The 10,605-nt window shown below is 52.6% G+C and overlaps 2 protein-coding genes across 2 annotated transcripts; one reads left to right on the top strand and one right to left on the bottom strand.

Moving 5' to 3' along the window:
* Positions 1 to 258: 258 nt before the first annotated feature.
* On the bottom strand, positions 259 to 1,218 carry LOC148051287 (olfactory receptor 14C36-like). The gene has a single exon (XM_087738186.1). It carries the CDS (start codon positions 1,216 to 1,218, stop codon positions 259 to 261), a length of 960 nt encoding a protein of 319 aa, XP_087594312.1.
* A 5,103-nt stretch (positions 1,219 to 6,321) lies between these two features.
* LOC148051286 (ubiquitin carboxyl-terminal hydrolase 42-like) lies at positions 6,322 to 10,258 on the top strand. The gene is made up of 6 exons (XM_087738185.1): positions 6,322 to 6,373; positions 7,204 to 7,314; positions 7,481 to 7,547; positions 9,374 to 9,485; positions 9,883 to 10,023; positions 10,142 to 10,258. Exons 1-6 carry the CDS (start codon positions 6,322 to 6,324, stop codon positions 10,256 to 10,258), a joined length of 600 nt encoding a protein of 199 aa, XP_087594311.1.
* Positions 10,259 to 10,605: the final 347 nt, after the last annotated feature.

Below are 10,605 nucleotides of genomic sequence, written 5' to 3'. Positions count from 1 at the left end.
TGGCAACAGCTTTGGAAGAGAAGTCGAGGCTTCAGGCACTGCACTGGGGAGAAGCCATTTATTAAAGAGCTGCTATGAGAGAGTCAGCGCTGACCCAGTGGTAGCCATACATAAATACGTGCTACAGGCAAGACAGAGAAAGCGCAATGAAGCAATAATGATAATGATGATAATGATAATTATACTTATAAACATAGTGATGTTAATGATAACAGAAAACCTCACAAAGTGAAGTCCTAGAATGGTTTACCGTGGGAGTTATTTGTGGAGACAGAAGGGAAGTTTATGCCTCCAGAAAAAAGCCCTTGAAATCACTTTCCTCAAGACGTCTTTGAGCTCCTGGTTCCTCATGCTGTAGATGAGCGGGTTCATTGCTGGAGACACCACTGAGTACAGCACTGCCATCAACAGATCCAGGGATTGGGAGGAGATGGAGGGGGACTTCAGGTAGGCAAACATTACAGTGCTGAGAAACAGGGAGACCACGGTCAGGTGAGGGAGGCACGTGGAAAAGGCTTTGTGCTGTCCCTGCTCAGAGGGGATCCTCAGCACGGCCCTGAAGATCTGCACATAGGACACCACAATGAAAACATAACACCCAAAGACTAAACAGGCACTAACCACAAGAAGCCCCACTTCCCTGAGGTCGGCATCTGAGCAGGAGAGCTTGAGGATCTGAGGGATCTCACAGAAGAACTGGTCCAGGACATTGCCTTGGCAGAGGGGTAGGGAAAATGTATTGGCCGTGTGCAGGAGAGAGTTGAGAAACCCACTGGCCCAGGCAGCTGCTGCCATGTGGACACAAGCTCTGCTGCCCAGCAGGGTCCCGTAGTGCAGGGGTTTGCAGATGGCCACGTAGCGGTCATAGGCCATGACAGTTAGGAGACAATACTCTGCTGAAATGAAGAAGATTAAAAAAAAGACCTGTGCAGCACATCCCAAGTAGGAGATGGCCTTGGTGTCCCACAGGGAATTGGCCATGACTTTGGGGAGAGTGGTGGAGATGGAGGCCAGGTCGAGGAGGGAGAGGTTGAGGAGGAAGAAGTACATGGGGGTGTGGAGGCAGTGGTCGCAGGCTATGGCGGTGATGATGAGGCCGTTGCCCAGGAGGGCAGCCAGGTAGATGGCCAGGAAGAGCCAGAAGTGCAAGAGCTGCAGCTCCCGTGTGTCTGCCAATGCCAGGAGGAGGAACTGGGTGATGGAGCTGTCATTGGGCATTTGCTTCCCCTGGGCATTGGGCACTGTCCAAAAAGGAATAGACAGCGACAAGTTAGGAGAATCTTCTCTCGAAAATCACGTACTATTTCTCATTGAAATCCCCCTCCCTGAGCTGAATGAGGAACGAGTCAGCTCAGTCCCCAACCCTGTCAACTGAATGACATGGTGCCTCACAGTTGTAAATACAGCTTGGACACCTAGTTCCCATGAAGACACCTCCATTGAAGGACCCCCAGTCATAATTAGAAGAGAAGCTGACCTGCAGCCCCACCTCAACCCCAGAGAACAAGAGCATCACTGACAGGGAGGGAATCAAGGAAGGATACTGCTACGCTCCAAAAAAAAAAAAAAAAAACGAAGCAAGGAGAGGAAGGCAGAGAGGCATGCAGGGAAGCCTTCTCCATACCCAGCTGTGCTCTCCACCTCACAGACACAAGCACACATCAATATTAATTGTAGGACCCGTGTGCTTCTTTTCGGGAGGTCCAGCTGTGGAGGAGGTAACTCCTGCCCTGGACCCTGGGGCCATAGGGACAGAGGCTCTTCTGGGTGGGAGAGGAGACCAGGGAGTTGCTCCAGGGAAGGCATCTGCAGTGCAGGGGATGGCAGAGAGGTGCCTGAATCCCCACCTTCCCATGGCACTTCTGGGAGCAGATCCCTTTCACTCCCTGCCCATGTCTCTGGTGCCTGGAGCTGTCCCTGCCAGGGGCTGGTTCTCTGTCCCCACATCTCCTCCCTGTCTGTGCTCAAACAGCCAGTCCCCCCCACTGTGTGCTCAGCTCTGCCCTGCAGACCCCTCCTGGCAGCAGGGCACTGTCCAGGGGCATCTCTGTGCCTGCAGGGGCTGAGGAGCAGCTCAGACAAGTGCTAATCAGAACTGGGGTCTCCATGCCTTTTCCACAAGGCAGAAGGAAATTCTCATCTCCCACTGCCCACCCAGCCACCTTCTCCTTCGGGTAAATGCTGCCTCAATGTCCTTCTTCAAAAGGACCCTCTGCAAATGTCCTGGGGGTGATCTGGAGCTGTGAGCAGCCCTGGCCCATGCAGCACCCTCTCAACAGCAGAACCTGACGAGGGTTGCTGCTTCCACCCACAGCTTCTCCCTAGATTGCCATGAGCAGCTCGCTGGGCAGGCTGAGAGCTGACCCTGGCAGGCGGCAGGGTCCCTGCCCCAGCACAGAATCACTGCTCTGGAGGACACCCCTCTCCATTGCACCAACCACGGGATGTGCCAGCTCTAGGAGATCCCTCCAGGATACTCAAGTGCATTGCCCTGCAGCCAGAGCCTTACCGTGTCAAGGGCTGTGGAGATTTCTGCTCCCATGAGCTCTGTGCACCTTCCCACTCACGTCTGCCTTTAACCTCTCTCTAGCTGGCTCCTCACCCCTCGGTGCCTGCAGGCAGCACCCTCAGCCCTGCTGCGCTTTGCAGAGGAGCTGCTCCTGGGCAGAGCTGTCTCTCTGCAGGGCTGCCCACTTGCCAGGAGCTCCCTCCAGCCCAGGAGCCCAGCCCAGCTCAGCAGCAGAGGCCCAGCCCAAGGCAGCACTTTCTCTGCCCCTCTGGGCTCCCTCCAGGTGTCCCTGGGGCTCCAGGGGAACCTGCTGTGAAACAGAATGAAGCAACCACTGATGTTCCCTCCCACAGCTGGGGAGAGACACTCCTTTCCAGCTGTGTCATTTCTGTCAGAGTTAGGTCTAAGAATCGCCTTCTTTTGTTCGGGTATGAGACCAGTCACCCAGACAGGGACAGGGCAGCTGCTCACTTTAATGGCCAAATACCGGCCTGTGGTGCTAGCTCAGATGCCAAAGCTGCCCAGCACAAGGGCATCTGACGAGGGCATCTTAGGACCTATCGGACAGCAATCCCCGTTCAGAGCTGGTCACTAACAGACACCTCTAATGGCATCTCAGACAGATTTGGGGCTTAGGAGCAAGCTACTGAATGCCACCACTGCAGGGAAGCAGTGCCTGTCCCACGTCTAGCCGTTAGATGCATGGGGCAGTGCATGAGTACGAGGCACACCACAGCAGGGTCTCCACTCATGTGCCAACACTTTCAAATGCTGCTGATGCTTCTTACCCCCATCCTTTGTTCACCTCCTTGATGGTACAATCAAGGAACAGGTGAATGATTTTCACAGCGTGCCTGGATAACAGGATGTCCACAGTCAAGGATATTTTCAGCAGCAACCTGTCCTTCTTGGCGATCAGCTTCACCTCCACCACAGCCTCTCTGGGCTGCAGTGACATTGCAGACAGCAAAGCCCTCTCCTGCCAGGGCCGCACAGTCCAAACCTGTTTCTCTCTGGCATTGGGGAGCACAGGGTTTGCTCACCTTGTGGGCCCCTCATTTCATCCTCACATTGCCATCTGCCATCCACGCCAGCATGTCTCTGCTCTGAAGCAAAGTCTTTGCTTGCACAGGATCTTGGGCGCAAGATCTGTGACAAGTCTGAGGTTGGCCCTGGTGGCACCAAGCTGAGGGGCTGCAGCCCAGATGTGCACCAATGGCCTCAGCCTGGGGCACAGACAGGAGGGGATGGAGCCCTGTGTGCTGTCACAGAGCTGTGACATTGATGTAAATACCTGCTGAGGTGTGGTGGGGCAGGTCAGAAAGCTTGAGGTGCTGTGATGGATGGATACAGACTCTTCAGAAGAGACAGCTGGGGAAGATCAGGAGGGGGATGCCCTCAGTGGGAGGGAGCTGCCTGGATGGATGGAGGTCCCCTATGGGATGGGCAGCAGATTGGGTGAGCTCTTGTGGGTGGGGGTCACAGGAGAGACCAGTTAGGGAGACATTGTGGTAGGAGCTAAATAGCTGGAAGCAGGTGAGGAAGAGGACAAAGTCTTACTTAAGCAATGGGAGGAAGTCCATTGACCCCACATCACCCCCGGGGACTCTAATCACCCTGACGCTCACGAGAAGGCGAAACTGCAGGGTGCAAACAGTCCCAGAGGTTTCTTCTGGTTCCTGGGGCCAGCTTCTTAGCCCAGCTGCCAGATGGGCCAACAGAGGTGATGCTCACCTGGATCTGGTACTTGCAAACAGGGAAAAGTGGCTCAGGGATGTGAAATCCAGTGTCAGTCTGACCTGAGCTACGCTGTGGGCATACTGGTCTCCAGCCACAGCCATGGGCACAGCCATGCCTGGCCACGGACCTCGTTGGGTCTGACTCGCAGACTCACTTCCCAGCTTGAGCCATTATGGATGCACAATGGCACAACACCCTGTCCCTCCAAGTGCCAGGCTCCGGCCGATACACAAAGGCCCAGCACAGCCATGGCACCGCAGTGCTTGTAGAACCAGGCCCTGGAGGTGCTCACCAGGCCAGGGCCAAAGGTGGGCAGCTGGAGGGGAGTCCCTTGAACGCTTTCAAACAATCAAGGTTTGTAGCAAAATTAACCTGAATTACACCTGTGAAATTCAGCCGTATACGGACTGAAAAAGACCTCCTCTCTCCTTCTTCTTCTTTTCTTCTCATCACTTGGCTATATTTCAGAGGAGAGCAAATTGAAGAAGGTGATGCTTCTGGGTGCCAATGAGTGAAAGCGGGGAAGTGAGGCAACACACGCAAAATGATGGAAAAGTTTTGCTAGTTCAAAGCTCTTCTCTTCAGATCTCATCTCTGAAGCCTGAGATTCCCCCAGCTGTCTTGGCTGTGTCCCCTCCCAACTTCTTGCCCACTCCCAGCCTACTCACTGGCAGGGCAGCCTGGGAAACAGAAAAGGCCTTGACCCAGTGTCAGCACAGTTCAGCAATCGCTAAACCATCGTTGTGTTATCAATCTGTTTTCATCACAAATCCAAACCATAAAACCATACGAGCTACTATGATTAAAATTAACTCTATCCCAACCAAAACCAGTGGAGGACCAAAAGGGGAGGTGTTCCCAATACCTGTCTTCAGGGAGCTGGTCAAATGCCTTGTCTCTGATTCTCTAACCGTGGCTTAGATGCCTGGCTCCTCTTTAGAGCCTTTTCATGAATACCAACATTTAGGGAGCAACCTGGTCTGACCTCAGAGCTGGCCTTGCTGGGAGCTGCACAGTGGACTAGAGATCGCTTGAGCTGCTTTCTTCTCTGAATCTTCCCCTGAGCCTGATAGAGACACCCTCACCTTCAACTGAATCCCTTCTTCTAGGGCATACTGCAAGGCACAGGCTGCTGGTGGAAGTGTGGGTAGGAAAGAGAGTGCTGGGGGTCTCCAGCCTGGCCTCCTGCCCAAAGGGTAACTACCACCAACCCCGTGGTCAGGCTGGTGGCACTTTTGGGAGCTGAGACCTGAAAACCTCCCAGGGTGGGGATCACAGAGGCACTCTGGGTGTCCTGCTGCAGTGCAGCACCACACTCGTAGGTTTTTTATTACTTTTCCTGTTGCCCTGTGTGAATCTCCCAAGAGGCAGTTTGCGGCTGTTGCCCATGCCATACCATTTCTGACAGCACAAGAGAGGTTTTTTCCATCATCTCTCTAGGCAGACGTAGGACGCTGTTGGGTGTTCCTCAGGACGCCCTTCAGCAGCAGGCTCAAGAGGCTCCGTTCCCTCACTGTCTCCACACAGCTCATGTAATTAGGCCCCTAACACCATCCCTGTTGCCCTTGTCTCGATCCTCTCCAGCTTCTGCCCATTTCTCCAGAACTGGGAGACCACTGGCTTGTATGGCATCCATGGTCATGCCCCGGCCCTTTTGCTCAGGGCCACTCCTCACCCAGTCAGGTTGCAGCCCACACTGCTGCAGGGTTATTCTGTCCTTGGTGCACAGCTTGTCCCTTCTCCTTGATCTTCGGGAGGGTTTTGGGGTTTTTTTGGCCAAATCCGCAAGTGTGCCTGGGTCCCTCTGGACTGGAGCTCTCTTGTGCCGGCATTTATGGTATGTTTGCAGATGGCTCATCCTCATTTGTGCTTCTACCAGGGTAACAGCACGAGGCATTGCAGGACACTACAGGTAAAGAAAAAGCAGGACTTGTTTACTGGAATGGCTGCCCAAGGCAGAAAGCATCACAAAACCCACATCAGAAACAACAAAGGAGGGCACAAACCCAGAAGAGGCTAGCCAGTGCAGAAAGGGCTAACAGGGTAGGCGGTTCTTTCTGGAGAGTATGAGGATGGTAAAAGATGAACTTGAGAGGAGGGCAAGAGGCAACCAGGACATGAAAGGTGAAGCAAAGGATGAGATCAGGGCTGTCTGGGGGTACCTGTGAGGCAGCCCTGTCCCAGATGGGAATGACTTCCACAGTCAGGGAGACCCTGAGTGCATTCCTTAACATTGACAACATGAAGGAGAAGGAACAACAGCATCGTTCAGGCTGGAAGGGAATTTGGGTGGTGTCTAGACTAACTTGCTGCTCCAAGCAGGGTCACACCAGGTTACTGAGGGGTTTGGTCCATTTGGGTGTTGAGAAGTTGCAGGGATGGAGCCAGAGCACAGCCTGGGAAACAACTTCCAGTGCTTGACTGTCCTCCTGTTGCAAAAGTTGCTCCCCATAGCTAACCTGACTCTCTCTTGTCTCAGCCCATTGCCTCTTGTCCTCCTGTCTTGCACCCCAGTGATGAGCCTGACTGTCTTCTTGAAACATCCCTGTGTCACCATAGGCAATGCCTCTCTTGCATTGTGTGGGGTCAAACCCTGGGAAAGTATTCTGCATGTGGCCTAACAAGTGCTGAGCAGAGGCGGAGAATCACTTCCCCTGCCTGTGCTCCTGCTCATACAGCCCAGGAGGCTCTTGGCCTTCCTTGCCGATAGCTCTTCTTTGGCCTAATGTAACCCAGGGACCACCAGAGCATTTAACACAGAGCTGCAACCCAGCCAGCAGCCCTGAGCCTATGCCACTGCAGGGGCTTAGTCCACTCCAGGACAGGCCTTTGGATCTGTCCTTGCTGGACACCATGAGGCTCCTGTTGGTCCATCCCTCCAACCTGTCTGTATCCTTCGGGATGGCTCGCTTGCTTGCTTCCTCCCTTCCGTCCTTCTTTCCCTCCCTCTTTAGGTGCGAAGCAAGGCTTCTGCATGATGTGTACCATGGAAGTGCACATCGAGGAGGTCCTGTCTTGCTCGGGCAGTGCCATCGAGCCTACGCCTGTGATCAATGAGCTTCCACGTGAGTCATTTCAGACGGTTTCATTTGGAGGTAGTTTGGATTTCTGACAAAGCCCGCGTCCAACTGCTTTTGCCGGGTTCATGTTAAGGAGGAGAGCTTTCAGAAGGGTAAGCCTTTCCTTTTTCTCTGAGATCAATGGGAAAACCTTCTTCTTTCTCCGGAATAGGAGACCATTTCCAGCTTGGCACCCAGGAAGACGCACATGAATTCTTCTACTACACCGTGGATGCCATGTAGAGCATGTTGAGCAGGTTGAGCAGAAGCAGCGAGTAAGCAGAAGCACATGACCGTTGAAACGTTCTCGAGCCCTTTTGACTCCTTGCTTTACAACCGCCACTGAAAACCTCTGTCCGGCCCTTTCCTAACAAGGAAAACTCGTGGAAGAGCTCACTCTCTGCCTTCCACCTTCTGAGCTCTGATTACCATTTCTTTCCAGCTGGGACACAACTTCTCAAGCTAGCACGCTCATTCATCAGGTCTTTGGAGGCTTTCTAAGATCCAGAGGTACTTTTTAAAAATATTTCCGTCCTTAGAATGACGCGTGGCTCTTCCTCTCTTTGTGGTAAACAGCTCCTAGCATGCGGCAGGAGGTCCGGTGCGTCTAAAGGCGTAGGTGTTGGTCCTTGAAATGGGCAGTTACTCTCCTTCCCTACCTGAGAAGCATTTCTCTTTGCTTCTTTTGCAGTAACGTGCTTGAGCTGCAAAGCCGTTTCCGACACCTACGAGACATTCCTTGATATTGCTTTGGATATCAAGGTGAGATGTTTTGAAATGGTGGTGCCAACTGTTTCAGGGCCCCTGCGGGGGGCCTAGTTTATCTCCAGTAAACTCTGTTGGCTTCCAGCTGTGGGCTGGTACCAGGCAAGAGCTTGGGGGTGGACGGGAAGGGAACTGGGCTTGTGTGCTCCTTCTGCGGAAGCCCTGCAAATGGTCTCTCTGGGCTGGGTGCTGGGTGTCAGCTGGGCAAAGAGTAAGGAAGGTATGGACAGCCATCGTGACACTGTCACACCACCCTGCTTGGGACTCCCTCGCTACGCGTCTGATTGATGCTGGAGGGATGGGTTTGATTGCTTTTGCTATTTTGAACCACGCCTACCACAGGAACTCTGCTACCGCCCAGGGGTAGCTGTTTATTGGGATAACGCTGGTACCACGCGGGTAGCTATTTCCTGGGGTTTTTGAGTTTCCAGGAACTTAGTGCTCTCCTTTCTTCCTCATCCAGGCAACCTCATCTGTCACTGGAGCTCTGGAAGACTTTGTCAAACCTGAGCAGCTGGATGGTGGAAATGGCTATAAATGTAGCAAGTAAGATTTCGGCCAGTGCCACCTTCCTAGCAGATACTGGGTTAGGGTATTGCATGTCTGGGAGCACTAGTTGTGTTTGGACTGAATTGAGAAACCCAGTCATGAGACAGCTTGGCTTTTTTTTCTTTTTTTTTTCTTCCCCTACAACTAATCCACGCGAATCATCCAGAACTTGGAAAAGAATGCATTTGTTTCTAAGATGGGTATTTCTTTCCCCTTCTGCCTGAATACTTGGAAAGCTTGGATGAGAATTTTATTGCTGGCATTGTCTGCCCTGGAGGTGGTCAAGCTTCCTAGCTATGAAGTTGCCCACTGAACTAGCCCTATGGCCAGAAGGGAAAAGACATGTCCCATATGCAGTGGTGAGCCGAAGCAAGGCGGCAGCCCTGGACAGTGATTTGGCAACAGCAGCTTCCTCAAGAAAGCCATCAACAGTTTTGTTTCCAAGGCTTTTTGGATGCTTGCGTCTCTGTCCAGGAGACCTCAGTCCTCGGAGCAGCAGCAGCCCCCGCTGGCTCTCTCAACAGCGTCATGCCTAGTTCTTGTACTGTCAAGACTCCAGACTGCTGCTCTCCAAAGGGAGCCGCCCTAGCCCAAAGCTGCCTTCAGGGAGAGCATATGGACTTCAGGGGTCTGAAATGCAAGCGGGCATACGATAGTTGGGCAAAACAAGCCTGAACTCAACCCTACATGGATGGGGGGCGCAGCGGGGAGAAGACAGGTTGCAACAGCTGGGTCTGTGCTTGTTTTCCAGATGTGAACAGCTGGCCACTGCATCCAAGAGCCTTACAATACATCGTTCCTCCAATGTCCTGACAGTGTGCTTGAAGAGATTCGATGCTTTCTCTGGCAGAAAGATTAGCAAGGTATGGCCACAAGTGCACTGCAACTTTGTCTGCTTGGAAGGAGACCTCTCCGAAAGGAGAATCCTGTTTTGGAAGTTGCTACTGTCTACTTGCCCGATGGCTATCGAGTGAGTGCAGCTGTCTAAGAAAAAATCAATGCAATAGCTGCGCCTTGCTCTTTCCCTTGCGGTAAGAGGAAAGTCCCAATGTGAAGATAAGCACCTCCTGTGCTCCTAAAGAGCTGGTTTGGCTGCAAACAGTTTTCTGCCACTTCCATGATGAAATGGCAACCCCTGCTTTGGATGGGCCAAGAAGATCGATTTCTATACTTGTAGCCTGTGTTTGGTGACAAGGTTTTCTCAGGCTGCTTCCTAAAGACTCTCAAGGTAGTTTCTGAGTCTTCTTGGTCTCTCCTTAGGTTGTGCAGTACCCGGAATATTTGGACCTTGGCGCATACATGTCTCAAGCCCCTGGAGAACCGCTCCTCTATTCCTTGTATGCCGTCCTGGTACATGAAGGTTCCAGCTGTCAGACAGGACATTATTACTGCTTTGTAAAGGTAAAAGTCAACTTGGTGATGTGCATTGGGGTATTGTGTCCTTCAGCGGTGTCCAGTCAGTGTTTTTGTTTTAAAACCCCTGCAGTTCATCTGAAGATAGCCTTGCCTTTCTTTGCAGGCCAGCGATGGACGTTGGTACGAGATGAATGATGCCTCCGTACGTCTTTGTGACATCAAGACGGTACTCTGCCAGCGTGCCTATTTACTCTTCTATGCCAGGTACTGTCAAGTGTGAAAGGGTGCTCAGAATACACTCCCTCTCCCGTTCCTGATCTTCTTGTTGTTGTTCTCCTCCGGTGGGTTTTGCTTTCTGTCCTAGCAGAGAATGCCTCTTTGTCCAGCTGAGTTCTCTGTTCCGCAGTTTGCCAGGTCCTTTCTTCTCTCTCCTTGTCTGGCATTAAACAGCTGCGCTTGTGTAAATTGCTACCTGTCTGCTCCCTGAGACTGGCTAGCTGCGAAACGAGGCAAAATGGAGGTGCGAGAGGGTCTAAAGATGAGTCACTGCTCTGAAAGGGACAGGCATGGCTGGAAGCGCATGACCTAATTTCCAGTTTCTAGTGCTGGTTCAGTCTTCTGCGTGTC

This window comes from Nipponia nippon, unplaced genomic scaffold (genome assembly GCF_047370975.1).
Source record: "Nipponia nippon isolate SJK-2023a ecotype South Korea unplaced genomic scaffold, ASM4737097v1 scaffold_60, whole genome shotgun sequence".
Lineage (NCBI taxonomy): Eukaryota > Metazoa > Chordata > Aves > Pelecaniformes > Threskiornithidae > Nipponia > Nipponia nippon.
The sequence above is the reverse complement of the archived record's forward strand: the minus strand, read 5'-3'. Positions and strand labels throughout refer to the sequence as shown.